The 21,724-nt window shown below is 39.4% G+C and overlaps 1 protein-coding gene across 5 annotated transcripts in view; it reads right to left on the bottom strand.

The window, feature by feature from the left end:
* Nucleotides 1-12,240: 12,240 nt before the first annotated feature.
* The window catches only part of AdipoR (adiponectin receptor), a 129,560-nt gene continuing 120,076 nt past the window's right edge, over nt 12,241-21,724 (bottom strand). For all 5 annotated transcript variants that reach the window (XM_083133181.1, XM_083133180.1, XM_083133179.1 and 2 more), the window contains 2 exons: nt 18,072-18,265; nt 12,241-12,690 (listed from right to left, as the gene is read on the bottom strand). In XM_083133181.1, the coding sequence (XP_082989307.1) occupies nt 12,556-12,690; nt 18,072-18,265 (329 nt within the window). In that variant the 3' untranslated portion in view covers nt 12,241-12,555. The remainder of the gene's footprint in view (nt 12,691-18,071; nt 18,266-21,724) is intronic.

Raw genomic sequence — 21,724 nt, 5'->3', positions numbered from 1 at the left:
GTTCCGAGCGCTCTTGTGAGGAACGGGATGGGAACCCAGGACTAACGAGCCTATTTAGTTGTTTATTTGGGTTTTTCCTGCCAGAAGCGGCCCGGTAAGGGTGGAGTGTTGTGGAACAGTACAACAGAATCAGTTGATGAGAATTCAAAGGTAAGTGTGACAGTTCATACAGTCGATTAGTGATCAGTCAATGTCCATTGGTGGCTTTATAAGATCTAGTGATTCGAAAATGAAAAGGACTAAATAGTTCCAGTTCGGGTCCAAAGCTGAAGACATTAACGACAGTGGAATTTCCGGAGCCTCAGTGTATTGCTAGTTCGGATCGAGGGCCGAAGAGATCAAAGGTCTCTCTCTAAAGTGAATATTTAAGCAGTAACTGGTATTGGAGCGTTTAATTAAAAAAGAAATAAGCTTCACAGATCAACTGAAAATCAAAGTTTTGAGTGATGAGTTAGTTGTGCCCGGACCAAATTTTCCCAGGATTTTCGAAGAGGAGGATATCCATACTATTTTTGGCGGTCAGTCCTCATTTTGCTATCTTTTCCTCTCTTTGACGTTCTTCTTTTTTTTTAAGGAATACTTGGTCAAATTGGGTTATGACCTCACCAAACCTCCCTTGGGCACGTCACTGGAGATAAATGAGTAAGCATTTAATCATATTGGGAGAAGAAACACTAGATGTGTTGGGAGCGGAAGGGTTTTCACTGTGAATTAATTGTTTCGAACTGTATTAGAGAAGACTTACTTTGTTTCGTGCCAATATATAACAAGACTGCGGAAGCTGTAACAGACAATTGTGAGGGCCTCCTCCATGGCGCAGTGGTAGCGTCATTGCCTTGTAATCAAGGGGTCCCGGCTTCGATACCCGGTGGAGGCACAAGTGGTTCGGATCCCACTTTAAACTGTAGGTCCAGTCCCGATTAGCCTTACTGTGCATAAAGTGGACTTAAAACACCAACCAACTCAAGACAATTATGAACACTTGCGAGTGCTTACGCCTCAATATGAATAATTTGGTGGGTTTCGGCTTTTATAAGAGCTGCAAACATGGGAGGGCAAGACACAGTAGTGGTGTTCAGGCTCAAATCGGAGAGAAATATTCGAGAACTTTCTGTGTCCAGTTCGCAGCCCACAGTTTGAATCTCTCGTTGTCGAGTGGAATGTCCATCCCGTGCGTGTGTAACAGCTTCGTAAAAACACTCCAAGACGCCATAGATGTTTTGATGCCTGATGAGAAGAAATGGACAAACACACATACTGAGATGGTTTCGGCACACAATGTTAATGCATGGAACCAGAGGAGTTGAATGGTAAAAAATGTTCCGATTTCACGTTCTGAATAATTTGGCAGCCTTGAACAGTGGCGACGATTTTGGGAATAGTTGCTCCTTATTTTTTTGCCTTCACACTATGGCCTCTTAATGCTAAAGGTCCGGGTTCGATCCCCGTCCGGTTCAATTCCGGGAACTTTTCTAACGTTGGAAGCGGCCCCGGCGCCCACCCAGCGTCGAATGACATGGGTACCTGGGGGAAATCTTGGGGGGGGGGGGAGGTAAAGGCGGTCAGGGGCGTGATGCTGATCACGTCTCCCCACTCACGACCGGATCAAGAAAGTATGGGGCGTTACCACCACACCCCCTATACGCCTTCATGGCGTGGTGCTATGTCTATCAATAGAAAGTAAACTTTTCTTGCACCCCCCACCCCCGTTTTGGAACCCAATTGCCACCACTGGCCTTAAACATACAATTGTGAGGTTCCATCTATACCCCTTAAAAATATGGTGTTTATCCCCCCCCCCCCCCACGAAAGGAATTTCTGGCTGGATACGTGCCTGACTCGCAGAGAACACCTATACCCATGATGGGACTTGAACCGGGAACTTCGGAGGCGAAATCGAAAGTCGACCATTTAACGCCCTCGGCTACCGAGCCGGTGAATGAATTAGATTATTTTTTTCAACAACAGCAATTTTACATTAGCTAATAATTGAAAACAAGCACACAAACTGTATTTTTGAATGGCAGAAAATGAATAATAAATGCATGCCGTAGATATTTTTTTGTACATATAACATGCATAACTTTCATGAACAACATATGTTTTACACATATGCAACATGGAGCGACATAAAATAAGAAAATACATATGCAAGATGCTAGTACTAAATTATGTACGTATTCAAAGTTTATTCAATGTATATACAAAACATATTATTTAAATAAATTACATTACAGAAAACAATTATATTGCGGGCGAAGCAAGAAAGAACATTTTTAGATCCAATTTTTGCAATTTAAGACAATATTGATTTAATAGGGAGCAAATAATATCACATGGCGCCAAGGCATTCGCTCATTCACAACTTTTTTAATTTAGATCATTTGGCGCCCATGGCTGACTCCCGTCGCCCCCTAGCTACGGCACTGAACTTGACGAGACTGAGAAAAGCAGGCATTGGAAGCGAAGCGAGCAAGAAAATTTTACGAAATGTATTTTTATTTGTATAAAATTTGAAATAGAAGGGGGCAATTGCTCCTGTGCCCCTCCTAGAATTGACTTCCGTCGAAGGTTGGGGGCAATGCCCCCAGCCCCCCTGTGGTTGCACCACTGAGCAAGTCCGAAATTTGGAGGAACAAATTGAATCAATCCTGCTGCAGCAACTTTTTTTGGGGGAAGCGATGATCACTTTATTCCAGGCGATTTTCTTCTATTTTTATTGCACGTGGCAAGAGCACAAACAGGGTGATTTGTACTCATTCTGCCGGCATTCAAGAAAAGGTGTGTATAAGTAAAAAATCGATCCATTTATCTCAAGCTTCCGTATACGCTAACGAAACAAGTCATAGCGCGCACAGGATCATGGGAAAAATCTCGGAACCTCGGGAATGGCCTACCTAATAAAGGTACCTTGTCCCCCCCACTCCAAAAAAAAATCCTAGTTCACTAATGCGCTTAGCAATTTTGACACACAGAGGCAAGTAAAGGATAATGTTCCTGAAATATTAACTTTGGACATAACCAGTACTCCAAGAGTGGGGGAGGGGACACAGAGGATTCTATGACCTCCTGTTAAGAAAATGTGTGTTTTCTCAAGCTAAGATAATTGCATAAGCATCCCCCTACCCCACTTACTTCAGTCTTCAAGCATGCAATGTGTTATTTGCATTATGTTAGTCATTTTGCTATTGTTAGTGAAAAAGTTGCAGCCACAAGCAGGCACGTATCCAGAGGGGGGGCTTGGGGGGCTCGAGCCCACCCCGAAAGTTTTAGGTTTACACTAGATAAAATGAGGTTTTTGTGTTTTGTAGCGTGAAATAAAATAATGTGACAATCATTTAAGGAGAGAAATAATTATCGAGGCAAGACGGAGAATGTTCCGTAACCCTGTTATTGATAATAGCACGTATCCAAGATAGGGCACAGGGGGCTCGACCCTCTCCCCAGGAAATTTTTCAGTTTACGTTAGATAAAATTAGGTTTTTGGCTTCTTGAATAATATGAAAATAATGTAAGGAGAGAAATAATTATCGAGGCAAGACTGAGCATGTTTTATTCCCCTGTTATTATTAATAGCACGCATCCAAGGTGGGGATGAGGTGGCTCGAGCCACCCCCCCCCTCAGGAAATTTTTCAATTTACACTACATAAAATTAGATTTTTGGCATCTTGAATAATGTGAAGATAATAGATTTATAAATCTGAGAGAAATAATTATCAAGAGAAGACGGAGAGTGTTCTATAACCTTATTATTGTCAATAGCACGTATCCAAGGTGGGAATCAGGAGGCTCGATCCCCCTTCAGGATTTTTTTCTGTTTACACTAGATAAAATTAGGATTTTGGCTTCTTGAATAATGTGATGATATTTTGGGAGAAATAATTATTGAGACAAGATGGAGAATGTTCTATAACCCTGTTATTGTTAATAGCACGTATCCAAGGTGGGGTTGAGGTGGCTCGAGCCCCTGCCCCCTCAGGATTTTTTTTTATTTTACACTAGATAAAATTAGGTTTTTGGCTTTTTGAATAATATGACGATGATTTAAGGAGATAAACAATTATCGAGGCAAGACGGAGAATATTATATAACCCTGTTGTTGATAACATTGCACGTAAACTTTTCTTGCTCTTTCGGTGTTCTGTTGTCGCAGCGCACTTGAGCACTATGTAGAGACTTGTCAGCATTTGGAAGCTGAACAACAAATGTAGCGCCACACGTAGGGCGATTCGTTGTAATTTCTAATCTCTGGAAGGCGGCAGAGGGTACGTTCTTGAATGAGAGAAGGAGTCAACTACTGGCAATATTAACGAATCGTTTTATCTGTGGAACGTTCTAGAATATAATGAGGATATAAATACGCAGATTCAATTTTTCGGTTGATCTGTACAAAGAATTGGTTAATGAGATTTCAGAGGTAAGTGTGACAATTCATACAGTCGATTAGTGATCAGTCAGCGTCCTCTGGTTGCCTTATAAGATATAGAGATTCGAAAATGAAGACATTGACGACAGCAGAACTTCCGGGGCCTCAGTGTAGTGCTAGTTCGGGTCGAGGTCCGAAGAGATCAAGGCCTCTCTCTCTCTAAAGTGAATATTTCAGCAGTACCGGATATTGGAGTGGTTTATTAAAACAGAAATAAGCTGCACGGATCAACTGAAAATCAAAGTTTTGAGTGATGATTTAGTTTTGCCAGAACTTAATTTCGTATATATGCAGTCCGAGAATTTCATGGTATAAAAAAATACTTTTGTTTAAGCCTACTGGGTTCGAAACACATTCAAACACTTAACTACCATAAAGAGACAGCCGAAAATTTTATGAATGTCGAGAAGTGAAAGCAAGAAGGTGTTGCATATGTAGACATTTTAGGCGGAAATTGCAGGCTCTACCAGAACCCGATTCAGGGCTCTACCAACTGAGCCACCTAGCCATTCTTGATTTCAACCTATTTTTCGTTAAAATGTCTACATAGTACATGTCCTGTGTATATCAAATCGTAAGGTGTTGCCTGTATAGTGAACAAGCACAGAAAATATAGGAGAGAGAGAAGAAAACTGAGGAGCATTCCCACCGGTTGAGGAGAATTTTTTTCCTCTGTCGTCAACAAAAGCTACTACTTTGAGGTGACAATGACAGTGGCCTAATAAGGGAGATTTCACACCGTGTCGCCTGAAGATTAGGTTTGTGCGGCCTTTTGTGTCTCTACGGTGTAAAACGTTGGCCCATTCCAATCGACATGCATCGCGTGTCCCTTCGGTCTGAAACCTTCCTAAGTCTTGAAAATCCAAGTCACAAGGATGGAAAATTAGGGCCTTGTTAAGGTTAGGTGTGAAGGCAGGCTGACGACAGCACCCTAAAGGATCATATCCAATCCTGCAGGAAGAACGCATCTTACTTCAATCTCCAATACAGAATGATAAAAACTTCTGGCGAGTTGATTTTAAAAAATGTGTCCGAGATAAAGAGAGGCGTGCCCAGGATTCTCGGAAGGAAGAGGGATTACGTATACTATTTTTGGTGGTCAGTCCTCATTTTGCCATTTTTTTTAAAAAAAGGAATACTGGGTCAAATGGGGTTATGACCTCACCAACTGTCCCTTGGGCTCGTCACTGGAGATAAATGAGTAAGCGTTTGATCATACTGGGAGACGAAACATTAGATGTGTTGGGAACGGAAGGGTTTTCACTGTGCATTAATTGTTTCGTGATCCACCTGTATTCGAGAAGACTTCCTTTGTTTCGAGCCGATATATGACAAGACAGCGGAAGCTGTGACAGGTATTTTTGAACACTTGTGAGTGCTAAGCCCTGAATCTGAACAATTTGGTGGGTTTCGACTTTTATAAGAGCTGCAAACATGTGAGGACATGACACGTTAGTGGTGTTCAGGCTCGAATCAGCGAGAAATATTCGAGAGCTGGAGACAAGCGTAGAGATTTTAAATTAAGTTCGCAGCCCACAATTTGAATCTCGCGTTGTCGAGTGGATTGTCCATTCCGTGTATGTGTAACAGCTTCGTAAAAACACTCAAAGACACCATAGATGTTTTTATGCCTGATGAGAAGAAATGGACAAACACACATACTGAGATGGTTCCGGTACACAATGTTAATGCATGGAAACAGAAGAGTCGAGTGGTAAAAAATGTCCCGATTAAAATGACAGCCTTACAGTGGCGACGATTTAAGGGCCTCCGAACCCCCCCCCCCCTCCCGTTTTGGAACCCAATTGCCACCACTGGTCTTGAACATACAATTGTGAGGTTCTTACTATACCCCTTAAAAAATGGTGTTGAGCCCCCCCCCCCCCGAAAGGAATTCCTGGATACGTGCCTGGCCACAAGTGTAACAGTCACATGTTGCCTCATTAGAACGTTCGCAGTGAATTGACATACTCCATGTGTAATATAACTTGGATAATTAATTTTACTTAGCAGGATTAAATTTCTTGTATAATAAGTTGTAATACACTGGGAAATTCATCTTCAGGGCTTCTACCACACATTTTTTTCAACTTTAGATGGCAGCTGCTGATTAGTGCATGAACCCCCTGAAATAAAATTCTGGCTATGAGGCTGTTTACCATCACATTGCATCATGTTGTGTCGAATTCAGTGTGTGGCTGGCCTTACCTGTTGCCACATGAACCTTGCAGAATATAATAAAACTGGCAAGTTTAAGACTACTTCCATTGAAAAACAAATCAAATATAGTAATAATAAAAATCATAACTTGTGGCTCAACAGCTCATGAGGACTGCCATTTCTCCCACATGCCTCAGCAGAGGTGGGCAATCATCCAAACAGTTACAGCAGGGGTTCCCAAACTTTTTCGTTTCACGGCACCCTTAGCTTTTGAAGATTTTTCCGCGGCACCCAAGTCAGAATGTAGGCCCATTTAACATTTGCAACACTCAGTTAGCGTGGTTTGCTTGCTTGCCTTAAGTTAAAAAATAAACACATTTGAAATTCAAAACATTTTACATGTAAAAAGTTCTAAATAAGCACATATTTGGAACAATCATATCATTTCAGTGAAATTATTGGAACATTTCATGGGGCCCCAGCGGAGCCACTGAGTTACAGTGATGTGTGGTCACCACAGCAAAACCCCAGTTGTTATGTTATTCATGGCACCACAATTTCCTCAAGATGGTGGGTGGCCACCTATTCAATACACTGGTCAAAATCTCGGGAGAAAAGTTGTTATGCTTACCTCCCGAAGAATCAAACTAGCTCTCTTGAAGGGAGTGTGGTTATGAGTCTTTAATCATGTCTCCGAGGACAAGCACTATCTCACCACATTCCATGGATAATCCTCATTCTGCATCATCATTGTATTCAGTGCTTGAAGTGCAAATTCCTAGCTGGGGTAATAACCGCTTAATTTAGAATAGGCGGGATGCTCATGCAAAATAACCTAGTTGGGGGGTACTTTAATAAAATTTTATTTACTGGGGGGTCCCTCCCATTTTCAGCACTCATTCCCTAGTTTCCAATAGGCAGTTCATTATATTTATGAACAGTGGCGTAGCATTATAGTACGCCCATATGCCCGGCGTTCCCAGATTTAAAATTTCAAAAATGCGTAAATGTTGTAAATATAAAGTAGACGCGACTAATTTCATATATGTTTGACCTTCATGGCATTATAATAGCTATCTTTCGTGATCCGCTTGCAATGCTCCACTAACAACACTCGTTCTAACATTTTTTTTCAATGCCTTTCCTGGGCGGACGCTGAGCAGGTTTGGCGTAAAGGACTCTATATTCCTTGCTGGAAGTTGCTGCCCTGGAGGGAAAAAAGCTTGGATCTCTACAGCAGGCGCTCAGTGCTCTCTTGGATGCTGGCGTACGGAGCAGAGAGCTACGTGATTGGTTCATGTGACCCTTCCTTCCTTCCGTCGCAGACGACGGAAGCAGAATTCCTACTCGTTTCTTCGGGCTCATGCTGTGTGATGCTACAATATGCAATATTGACTGACGTAACTTTACCAAACTCAAATATACCATTTCTTAATGGCCAGTGCATTGTATAATTTATCGAACGAACAGCGATGTGCATTAAAAACTAAAAGATCAACACAGTTTTTGTCAAATAAGTTGGTGAAGTCCTCGTGGTATAAGTTCAGCCTGTGGCTGCTCTACCACTTAACCCGCAAAACTCTTTTATTTTTATTATTATTATTTTTTCGTTAGTATCTAACTGCTTAATATTGTGTCAATGGAAATGTTTAGCATTCATTGGAAAACTCTTAACATCGAATGGTCTCTGGACAAAATTATTTTAAAATGTTTATGAGCATTCTCAAGATGCAATAAACAGTGGTCTGAATTACTAATCGGCACTGTTACGTCAGTAGAAGACAGTTGGATCATGCACCTACCATCAGAGTATTTTGCACATCATGCCAAGACGACAGAGGTCCCTGGTTTGAATCCGGCGTGAGCACGGGTGTTCTTTGTGAGTGTCCCTTCATCACTATCATCTCATATTCGTATTCGTGATTAAGCAAAAGTGGTAGAAGAGCGAAGTAAAATAAACCAAATCAATCAGTAGTTGGATCACCCACAACAATGACGTCTACTGTTGTGCAGAGGCGCTTGTGATTCAGGTAGGTTTTTTTAATGACTTGCGTTATGCAGAAAGGTATAAAACACCAGAGTTCAAAACATTTGTGGCATAGTGAGGCACCTAATTTTCTATCTAAAACATACATGGATGATGTTTTATTGGAAACCCGGCTGATTTCAGGCAAATAAAATACCTGTGACGACTAATTCCATAAGTAAATTATTAAGTCAAAAAGGGCCGACCCTTCCTTCGGACTTGGCATTCCCACCCGAAATGCCCATGGTATGCCAGTTTATGAACTCTGAACACCAACACAATGTATTAAAAATGCTATTTTCAATTATCTTTTTTAAAGCTATATATTGGTGGTCCCTCGAATTTAAGATTTCAGGGGACAGAGGTGCAAAAAATTAAAAATATATTTTACAACATGGGACTACAAAGATTGAGTATAAGAAATGTAGTGGAAGGGAAAGTATATGAAGATGTAGAGATATATAAAAAATGGGAAAGTAAAATTGTGGTTTCACTGTATATTGATCTAGGTGACTTGTCAGTTAGCCTGTGCACTAAATTCTAGATTTATGATTGATTGAGTTGGTGTTTTAAGTCCACTTTATGCACAGTAAGGCTAATCGGGACTGGACCTACAGTTTAAAGTGGGATCCGAACCACTTTAGCCTCCACCAGGTATCGAACCCGGGACCCCTTGATTACAAGGCGACATCTAGATTTATGAAATCATAAATGAACAATGTAACAAAAATTGAGTGACAAGTAATATGCATCGACCAGAATAAATATGTCCTTTTTTTTTAATTCAGACAGTTACCACTATAAAGTACGGTATCCAAAAAATTTAATGCTGGCACTTTAACATCAGTGAACTCTTTCAAACAAATCTTTAGAATATTGATTGTATTCCTTCTCCTAAAATTTGTTGATTCAAAATTATTTTATTTAACCCTTCGTTGGTATGTGTGTTCCAGAGTAACATAGTTGTTATACAGTGATGCTCACACATGAATTTCATTGTTCGTCATTTTTTCAAAATATCCTTTTATGTGCATCATATTAAAACTAGTTTATAGATATGTATTGCCTATTACACTTGTAAGTTAAATTGTATCTTATGTATTATGTAATAACAAAATGATATTCTTGTATAAGCAATATTACAGATTACCTACCATGAGAGAGAAATTATCAACAAAAACACAATATTTTTAAACACTTTATTTGGAATTTAGTTTTCTGATAACTAATTTGCATAACATTAGTAAAAAATTCAATAATTTATTACTTGCTGACGTGATAGATGTATATTCTACTTTGTAGTTTCATCCTGCCCAATATATTGAAGAAAAAGAACAAGTTAAAATAAGCTCCCAGGTCTTCTCTTTTCTCATCACTCAGTTCAGCAAACCATGCTCAGAACTGCTGTTGTTCATTCGTAACGAATATCAGGTTTTAAAGCTTATTTAGCCAGAAATAGTGGCAGTAATAAGTGAAAATGAAGTCAAATAAAATAATTACCAAAGAATCAAAACAGAAAGCAGTGATACAACGCAAATTCAGTGTCCACAGAAATAAAATGTGTATGCAGAAAATGGTTACGTGATTAGTATATGTGTGAGCGTGGCGCTCGCAAAACACGGACTGTCATCAAAATGATGTGTCTGCACAGACTGAGAACAAAGCCACTACTTATACCATTGACATTGCAAATGACAGCTACACAAGAGAAAGTGATATAATTATCTGGGTCTGTAAAACTTACAATTATATCCTAGGGTGAGCACTGAGCTCTCACATATGCCAATGGAGGGTTAATATTAATAATAATAATTTTAAATACAGAGAACCTCAGTATTCACTTTTTCCTCGAAACTAATAGATACTAAAATCACACATGCCATCATGCACTTTCCACATGAGCTAAACATCAATAGCAGACAAGCACGCCACACATGGATTCTTGTACTGCAGCAGTTAACACTGGGCAAAAGCAGATGACATGGACACAGGCAGGCAGATGACAAGGATGGTGGCAGTGGCAACTGAAATTAAACTACGAAAAACAGCTTCATGGAAAAAAGCATTTACCGCATCTCTCATTTCCCAAATGTGAATAACTGTAAAATAACTGCATCATATTATTTTGCACGTGCAAAAAATGTTTATGCAAACCTTTAAGAATATATGACTCAAAATTATTACATGTATGTTTGGATTGCGGGGAACATTTCACACCGAAGTGACATGCGACACATGTTGCTTGGGAACAAGCCAATCAACATCAACATTTCACTCTCTGTAGCCGTATGACAGGCTGCACATGCCTGCATTTGATTGGTCAAATCTTCAAGCAGCATGTGTCGCATGTCACTTGGGTGTGTAATATCCATCAAGAAACAATGAAAGTACATTAAAATAGCACATAAATTAAATTTTTACCTAAGTCTTCCCTCTTGGAAAGTTGGTGCAGCCAGTGCGAACAAATATATTTATATGAGAAATATTTCCCTAAATGTGCTATGCAATGCAAGTAATACTTAAGTTTCTGCTGGACCTTGGGATTATCTTGATAGTAACTTTTTTTCAAAATGTATTCCTTTTCAAAGAACCATGAGCTTTTTAAATTCTGAAACATTAGATCGAGTTGTAAGATTCTGCCAGGTCAGTCTATTATTGTGTGGCTAACGCTACTGTTTGTAAGGGTCTCCTGTCACCCTCTTACCCCCTTCCCTTCTCTCATATTGCAATGCATCATATCTAAAGATATTTGGCGGATGTATAGAGGAAGGTAATGTAGTCAAATCAAGCCAATATTCATTTTTTCACGTAGTTTTTTGAACAGTGATTGATTTTGGCACCTTTCTGGCAGCTTGGTCAGACATGTACTTGCCTTATTCGGGCATTGCTAGTTGAGTCTTGTTGCTCTTGTCCCCTTGGTGCTCGGGTGGTTTGGGCTGAGAGTTAGGATTCTAGCGCTACATGGGCAGGTTCACCATCCTCTTCTTTCTTCCACACCACAGTGGCATGACATGCTGCACATTTTTGCTGGCCACGTGTGTATTGTTCAGATGGGCCATTTTTCTTAGCATGCATCATTGGCACTTGTGTGTTTCTTGTGCATGTACAATGAATTTTCCTCAAGCAGAGTGCAGTTGTGATGGTGTCGCAAGTAATTTTAGTGTGAAAGCCATGTCAAATCATCAGTGAGGTCTGTTGTATAGAAAAACGCTTACTACGCAAGGAGAAATTTAACCACACTTCATTTTTACCAAGTATACCAGCATTGGTTCTTTGAAAAAGGCACAACAAAACAGACACTTACGTGCAGTTTTAGACAAAAAAACTCAATATGCTGACCAAAGCAGAATTTTTTTATTTTAAAACATAAAATAAATTCTGCCTTGGTCAGCATAATGAGTTTTTGGTTATCATGGAAACAAGGCTTCATGGTGTTATCATTGGAGTTTTAGAGTATTTAAAAATAAGAAGAAAAAAAGAGGTAGAAATGGAATTTTGTAATTTCTCTTCTTCCTTGGAGCTCTTCTGCAATGAAAATTAACTAGTATTAATAGACAACTGCATAGTACGTTGAAAATGCATTTGTGCCATGCACAAAGGATAGGTTTTCAACTGAAAGTGAGGCACTTAATATAGAATATCTTTTAATCACTCAATAAACAATTTAACAAGAGTCAGTGGTACAGCGTGCAGGATTTACAGGTTCCAGACTAACTCAGATCTATAAACTGTGTTCAAGTGTCGAGTCAGCAGATTATGCAAATCACAGCAAACAGCCTACCCACGTTAATAAACTTCTCAAAAACAACAACAGTAAATGGTTCATTCCCTCCGACCACCAGAAAGCGAGATCACAACATGATGATTCTTCTCTTCTCTCCCTCACCTCCCTCAGTTCGTTGGCCCCCTTTGCTTTCGAATTTAGAACACCACACTGTTAGTTCAAAATGTGATTGGAGGATTTTGCGCATTACACTCTCCGATGGTCATCCTGTACATTGCCATCTCTGAAATCCCATGGTAGTGGACAAAGGCAGCTGCTATGACTAGGACATGGAATATCTGGTGACTCTGGAACTGAAAAAAAAAAGGCATTTGTTAGCACCAACAATCATGCTTCATGTATACTAAAAAGTATGTTATAAATTATATGCAAGGGTCATTTCGAATGTTTTGCACACTGTGCATGCGTGGCGGTTAGGCTGGCATGATCGCTCGGATTGTTACATCAGTTGCGAGTCAGACTTCAGTCTTAAACGTTGTGTGTGTGTATTTGCTGGATAGCTTGGCTGTGCTGAACAACTGTGCCACAAAATGGAAGACAGAAACGAATTGGGTCACATTTCACATAGCGACCAGCGGTACTAAATCAAAATTGAAACTTTATGAGGAAAGAACCCAGCCGAAATTCCCAAAGCTTTGCTTGAGGAACAGTGTCACGGTGTTAGTTTTTTTGAAAGGTGGGTAAGCACCGAGAACCAAAATACATGAGCAAATTACTCATGAAGCAAATATGTCAATCTCTTCCCTTTACAGAATAATTACTGAAAAATTACAGAAGAAAAAAGTCGGTGCCAAATGGGTTCCTCATCATTTGTCTGAAGAGCAGAAAGCAAACTGCAAGAACATCCTCATTTTGAACGATAACATGAAATCACATGTTGCCAATACAGTACGACAAATTGTAGACAAATATGGATGGGAAATATTTCCCCATTCTCCTTACAGTCCTGATATGAGCCCACCAGACTGTAATTTGTTGGCCAAACTGAAGCAATCACCCTGTGGGAAATATTTTGGTACAACTGAAGCAGAATCTGGTTGAGGTGACCCACGTAATCAAGACAGTTCAACGATGAAGGTGTCCTGGCCAGAATACAAAACTTGCCCAAACACTGAAGATTACATTACAAGCTTGTCGTATGTACAATTTCAGCTGAAAAATAATAAGCTGTAATCAGTGTTCAAATTGAAGGAGAAGACCAGGAAATCCTATCTGTCTTTCTGGATTTTCCCAAGTTCTGCCTTTCTAAATTCATCCCAAGGTGTGGAAATAAAATTTTCACCCCACTGGAAATATTTGTACCATCATAGTTAATTTTTATTATTCTTCATTATTTCTCAGTACTTTTTCAATGGGAAAATAATAATTGTTTTACTGGCATGTTTCATCTGTAAAAAAATGAAACTGTATACTACAAAATTGTATTCTTCAAAAATACAAAAAGACTTTATTGCTACTGTTATTGCAATGCCAAAATTTGAATTAGTTTTTATTTGGTAGTTTATAACATGTCTATATACAAGGGTTGTTCAAGGTTGACCGGGACTTTTATTTCTGCAGAGGAAATAGGTAGCAGAAGAAACACCAAACTATGTCAGTTTTTCAAAGTATTCTCCGTGCGCGCCGAGGCACCGTTGCCATCGTTCTGGCAGCTCCCGAATTCCTTTGGCGTAGAAAGAACTTGGTTGTTGTCGTAGCCACTGGAGGACATCGCTCCGCAGTGCTTCGTCTGTCGTGAATTTCTTCCCTCCCAGATGGTCTTTAAGGGGTGCAAACAAATGATAATCACTGGGGGCTAAATCCGGACTGTAAGGGGGATGGGTCAGAACTTCCCAGCGCATGTCGGCCAGAGTTGTTGTTGTCACATTGGCAGTGTGAGGGCGGGCATTGTCATGGAGAAGAATGACATTTCCAGACAACATCCCAGGTCTTTTCTTGCGAATGGACTTTCGTACAGCACCACTCAACAATGTGGAGTAATACTGGGCATTAATCGTGCTCCCTTTGTCCAGAAAATCCACATGGATAACGCCCTTCATGTCCCAGAAGACACTTGCCATGATCTTTCCAGCGGACGGCTGCGTTTTGCTTTTCTTGGGGGGGCGGGGAACCTTTATGCCGCCACTCCATGCTGCGTCTTTTGGTCTCTGGGGTTGAATTGTGCAACCATGTTTCATCACACGTGATGATGGATTGCAACAATTCATCACCTTCTGCTCGAAACCGATTTAGAAGCTGTTCACAGACCGTCCTGCGTGTCCACTTCTGATCGAATGTCAGCTGGCGGGGAACCCACCTTGCACAGATTTTGCGGAAGCGTAAGTGGTCGTGAATGATTGTCTCAACACTCCCGACACTGATATTCACCTCGGCAGCAATATCCCGCACTGTTACTTGCCGGTTCTCAAGAATCATTTGCTCAACACGTGCAATATTCACTGGTGTGACTGCAGTCGGGCGAATGTGTCCATGCGCTTCATTTGTCACCAGCTCCCGTCCTTCGCGAAACTGCTCACACCATTCGTACACTCTTGTCCCCGACATCGTTTGTTCACCATACTGTGCTTGCAATCGTCTGAAAATCTCAGCTGGTTTCACTTTCTCCTTCACGAGAAATTTGATTACACACCGCTGCTCCACAGCCACACACACACTGCTTGCCGCCATGTTCGCTGCAACTGCTGCGCATGCGCGAAATACATCATGCCGGGCGCTAGTTACTCGCGAAGGAATACATTACGTCAACCGCACGTTTCATCATGATCCGGCTATTCATCGATTTTTTACGTACGAAAATCCCGGTCAACCTTGAACGACCCTTGTATAATACATATAAAATGTCTCTGTATATACAAAAATACGTTAGAGTATTGAATTTCGTCTACTTACGTAAGTGAGTATGTATTCGTTGTAAACTACATTTCAGAAGCTTTACTGCTTCCTTCTTCAGGTGGTCGTATTTTAGGCTCGGAACATCAAGCCACGTCAGAGAAGTGTCATGTGAGGATACTAGGTGAAAAGTTTGGGATAAAAACACTTCATAGTGCTCGACATATACAGAATTTAAACTACCTTTGTTAAAAACCCTTAAAACTTTCAAAAAAACATGATAAAACCACCACCACGGTGTACTTGAGTGGCCGTTGAAAGCCCTAGTTCCTTGCCAAGGTGAAGCGTGCGAGCAGCTGGCGCCGCGCTACGGAGTGGTGGGTTACTTCCCCTCCCACGAGAGATCCCTCCCCTCTTTTTTTTTTAAGGAGAATTCGCGTTCCACTTTGGCTGCTTTCTTTACCTCCGAGGTGACATGGAAGCCTATCGGGGCACTTTTGTCATTCATATTGTCGAAAGTTTTAAAGGTTTTTAACAAAGGTAGTTCTAATTCTGTATATGTCGAGCACTATGAAGTGTTTTTAACCCAAACCTTTCACCTAGTATCCTCGCATGACACTTCTCCAACGTGGCTTGATGTTCCGATCCTAAAATACGACCACCTGAAGAAGGAAGCAGTAAAGCTTCCGAAACGTAGTTTACAACGAATACATACTCACTTACGTAAGTAGACGAAATTCAATACTCTAACGTATTTTTGTTTATAGATAGTGAGTAACACACATGCAACCAATATGCTGTCTCTGTATATGGCAAAAAATAATAATAATAGTAATAATAATATTTCAAAACTCACTCCATCCCTGGATTTGGTTCATTTTGAACAGCAGATATTGTTTACACTTAGATAAACGAAAAGCAGAGATTTATTCATATGAAGTACAATCAACACTTTTAAAATAAAATTTAACAAACACTCCATAATATTTTAACTTACTTTAGTGCATTCTTAGTGGAAAAGTGAAAGGATCAGTGATGGTACCAGAAAAAAATTAATACACAGGCAGGGGGTCAGTCACATTTAATATATATCACTAAATACCACACTAAAATTGCATATTTAGGCTAAAAGACCATTTACAGTGGAATCTTGATTTTACATTTTTCAGGGGACCAAGGTAAAAAAACAACTTAAAATGCAGGAAAAAGTAAAAGCTGGAAAAAAAATATTACATTGATTTATGAGTGTATGTATGTACTTTAGAATTTTCTAACACACTATAAATATTGTTTGAAATAAATAGTTACTAAGCTTGTGGAGCAATTCTAAAAATTTTCTCATATGCTAGGTGTACAATCCTTTGAATCCTACAAATTGTCATAAAAAATTGTTAAAAAATAAGAGAAAAAATGTAATTTGTCATTAGCATGGACGTCTCTGGTAAGGTGAATTCAAGTTTAAGTGCAATTCTTTCCGAATTGTTACTTTTTATTTATGAAGTACTAAAAATAAACTAAGTATGATAATACATAATGCCCCAAAAAGAAAAAAGCAATCAACAACATAATGGAATGGGGGTGCTAGATTCTCTACAAGCAAAGAAGTTATAATAATTTAAAAGTAGGGAGTGACTTATCACACCCTGTATATAACATTTTACTTTCTTGTTGTGAGGCTCGTCTGGGGGCAGGCAGGCAGGTTGATGGCCCATTACCCCCTTGGGTGCAGTCACTTGAACTGGAAAAGAGTAGCCATATAATCATCGGTCAATATCCACACCTTTTCCATAGTGGGACTGTAGGCAAAGGAACCTGTGCAGAACCATGTATCCTGTGCATCCATCATACTCGTGTGTGAAGGGGAGGGGTTGAATGGAGCAGGCTTCCTTATGAGCCAAGTTGAACGGATGGAGGGGAAGATACATGCAGGCTTTTGACCGAACGTTCTTTTGTTTCTGGTCGCTCTGATTTTCCAGATCAGGTGAAACCCTGAGTTGTACTTGGGCCAGTCCATGACATCCTACCACTTCAAAAAGTAAAATTAGTCCAAATACTATTTAAACAGCATTAAACTTTAGCTTTAGCTTAGCGGGACACTAAATAGTTACTAATTTGATATTTACATGTCCTTGAATGGCTTTAAGAATTCAGATTAACAAAGAGAAGTGGAAAATGTGATAAATGTTGTCTTTTTACATAAAGACTTTAGTGTATAAGCAATGCTCAATAAATTTGTAATTTTCACAAGAAAATTTGGTTATTATTAAAATTTATGAGTTGGAGGTCCTATTCCCCTATGATATTGTTCAGTTAAAATATTAGGTGGGTAATATGGTATTAAATGGAGTTAATTAATGAGGTATTCACATAGGTCACGCCTGAAACTTTGAGTGGTCACACCCGAACTTTTTTAAAAATTAATAACAGTAAAATAAAAATGTTTTCACTGGAATAAAAGACGAGATGAAATGTTACAATCTACATTTCCCCCCTCCCCCCCAAAAAAATGATGGATAAAAAAGTTTTGAAAATTCACAGTGTTTTCAAGTGTGGTGGTAGGTGAAGCTTTTATCGCCGTGCGAGTCACACCCAGAACTCCTGTTATTCTTGAGTTGCCCAAAAACAACGTTGTTAACAGAGCTCACTCTTAAGGACAGTAACAATGTCATCATTCTGAAACAATAATGATGCTATGGATGAGCTCAATGTCTAGGTTCACAAAATATTTAGATTTGAAGTGTGTGATTGTCACACCTGGAACTAATGGATTGGCCCACTTATTAGATGCTACATATACGAATGTACATGTAAGCTTGTCTAAAATGAAAATAAAAGGGATACATACCCAAATGTCGCATTTTCCGGGGAAGAACCGTTCTGGAACCCTAAGAGCATACAGAATTGCTCCGAGGATATAAAGAGAACCCATAAGAATAAGCCAGCCTAGCGATGCCTGGGAAATTGCATTGAACCACCCTTCCGCCACTGCATAGTGCACAGCTGGGATCACGCCGCTCAGTCCAAATCCCATAAAAACTCCTGGAATGAGAAACACAAAATATATGCTAAGTTAAAAGTGCACACTGAAACAGATTGTAACACACATAAACATGAGAAATAGGGTGAGCCAACACCAACTGGTGCTTTTATAGAGTCTAGGTCTCCACCAAACATCTTGTTCTTAAACACCCCACCCACCCCACCTAACAATTTCCAAGGGGGTTGATTTTTTTGATATAACTATGTACAATATAAGCAATTAGTTTTCATTTTAAATCTAAATTAAATAGGATAATATCGAAAAAACACAAACAAATGAAGAAAGGATGATGTCTGAAGTCTGTTACATGAAGTTTTGGCACACACAGGAGATGTACTACATTGTATTTTCAGCAAAAAATGCAGGCTCGACCAGGACTTGAACCCAGGTCTCTGGCATACCGTGCAATTTCTCTACAAAGTGAGCTCCCGAGTTGGCCTGGCGTCACCTGATATTTCACGGTCGCTGTTTTATCTGTGTGGACTCGTCTGTCAGTGACACCACAATCGGATCTGTTGCCTTTGAAACAATGTAGACGCTGACGCTGGTTCCTCCCAGTGTAGAGATGCCAATTACATGAAGATTTGATAGCACTGACAGACGATGATTCCACACATGTAAAACAGTGACAGTGAAAAATCAGGCGAAACCAAGCTGGCTCAGTAGCTCAGATGGTAGAGAAATGGCACGGTATGCCAGAGAACCGGGTTCGAGTCCTGGTCGAGCCTGCATTCTTCGCCAAAAATTCTATGTAGTCACTTTGTGCTCACGAGTGTCATGTATAACAGTGCACATGATATATTTCATGACATTATTGCACGTGTATAGTCAATGAGACTGTGGCAGGATTTGGTTTCGGGAAGCCATGCTGATGATTCAACAAAGGAAACCCAAGGCCTGCAAGGTGACTAAAATAATGATATACATAATTCTTATTCATTCTGACACTTATCTTGAACTTGGAGAAATATTACAAAACCTACCCCTGAATATGAAGGTATTTACTGCAATAGAAAAATAATGTACTCTAAACCTTTGAATATTACACACACCGTCAAACACATTTTAACTGATGACATCAGTGAATTAACTTGAAATAAAATGTATCAAGTAGTATCTAAACTTTTACACAATACAACAATGATAAACTGAGGCGAAAGTATAATGTATATGCTGAGCTCAAATAAACAGATGACTGTACATGGATACAAGAAATAAATAGGCAATTAAAACATTTTTCACAAGTCAAAGAATGACTTTCCATTACTATTAAACATAATTGATGCAGCTAATCTGCAGTGATTGATACATATTTTTGGACTTCTAACCACTGTATTAAGTTTCTACATCCAAAATAATATAACACAGTTCATTTTAGTGGTTTTAATTGATTACATCTGAGACGTTTTGTTACACTGAGAAGTATAGAGTGACTAGCCATGTGAAATTGTGTTGTTTGTGTGTATATCTTAGTGTAGCTGGGTGGCCGCGGTGGCTCAGTCGGTAACGCATCTGACTACCATGCTAAAGGTCCCGGGTTCTATCCCCGGCCGGTTCAAATCCGGGAACTTATCTAACGTTGGAAGCGGCCACGGCACCCACCCAGAGTCGAATAACATGGGTACCTGGGGGAAACCCTGGGGGGTAAAGGCAGTCAGGGGCGTGATGTTGATCACATCACCCCCACACGACCGGATCAAGAAAGTGTGGGGCGTTACACTCACCCCCCCTATATGCCTTCATGGCGTGGTGCTATGCACAGGGGAGTACTTTATCTTTTTTACCTTTTTATATTATCTTGCATGTATAAAAAGTGGTTATGCGAACCTTTAAGAAGAACATTGATGTTTCTACATCATACCTACGTATCAGAGACTGGTTTTGTCTCTATCCTCAGGAAAGTGTACTTGTCCGTAACAAGTTATAACATGTGTTTGAGGCAGGCATCGATATGATATAGATAGCGGCATGCATATTTAGTTTTTGACGAAAAAACAAAATGTGAAATCACACAGTGTAGTGTTAATTTTTCATGTTTTTGAAAGGTGTGAGGTGCATTTTGCTACCATGTTATGTCACGAAATTATGCAAAATGAACTGCAAAATATGAAATAAACTCTTTAAACACGAAATTTAGTGTTTCTTTACCAACACACCACCTTCTCAGGTCTGAATTATTCTGGGAGTTATGCAAATCACGGAAAATGGATAAATTTTGCACAAATATTTGAGAAGCAAAATGGACTCCTTTATACAAGAATAAACTTACTACTCTGATAATTGCTTAAATTTGCTATTAGAAGTGAAATGCTAATTTTGTGTAATAAGTATAGTTTTTAAATGAACTTAAGGCTTTTATTCACCATTTTAACACTGAAATGCCATTATATTTACTGCTTTTGACCGCGAAATATGCTATATTTCAATATTGCCAGAATGGGTACCCTTGGGTACCCAAAATTCATGATTTTTCTTGACTTTTTTTTTTTTTTTCCTTAAGATTTATTTAATTGGCCCCTACTTAGGTATAGTTAGAAATAAAGAAAATATATATTTTTATTCAATACCCATACCACAAAGCCAGTTAAGATGAAAACTAAAGCTGTACTTTAACAATTATTAACGAATGTAAAAATTAATGCTTCAGACTTCAACCTAGATGAGGAATAGCCACCTTTATTTAATATTTTTACAAAACTTCATGCATAGAAGAATGCAATTCTTAAGAAACAAAGTGAACAAATGTTAACCACAACTCCATACAATTTTAGATTTCCAAATGTTCAATATTATCAAATCCCAGTACAGATATGTAACAATGTAAATTCTCTATACTGTAAACAATTCTTGACCACAAGCATAATTTCTTGACTTTCTTGACCTACCTGTTCATTTCTTGACTGGTAGACACCCTGTAAAAAGAAACTTGGCTATACAAGAGAGTATGAATTTCTCCCCATGTTGCAAGTGAAAATGGTTTATCTAGTTTATTAAGCTAAACACAATGTTTGAAAAACTATAAGAATTTTCAGGTCGCCATGCATTCCTTTTGGAGAAAAAATACGCAACAATTTGCAGCTAATTAAATGGAAGTTTTCGACTTCTCCGACGTTAAATCAAATCATCATGTCCTCTTTCCATTCATGTACTTTACTACTCCATCGGAAGTTTGGTACTACCAAGCGAACAAGTAAAATAATACTCCCATAAGCGTAATGCTAAGTTTTCTCCCCTTCCTACAACCATCCATCCATCTCTCTCCCAAGCTCGCCATAGGGAAAGGTCAGTGGATGTGTGTCAGGACACGAAAACTGTTCTTCATGCCCTTAAGTGTAAAGTACCAGGGAGAATTATACAAGGTGGCACAAAAAGAACACATGACACATGTTTTTGGAATAAGTGTAACATCGTTGATTTTCAAGAAACTAACGCTTTATTAACACCAAAACCATCGATAA

This window comes from Lepisma saccharinum, chromosome 12 (genome assembly GCF_977018435.1).
Source record: "Lepisma saccharinum chromosome 12, izLepSacc3.1, whole genome shotgun sequence".
NCBI lineage: Eukaryota > Metazoa > Arthropoda > Insecta > Zygentoma > Lepismatidae > Lepisma > Lepisma saccharinum.
The sequence above is the reverse complement of the archived record's forward strand: the minus strand, read 5'-3'. Positions and strand labels throughout refer to the sequence as shown.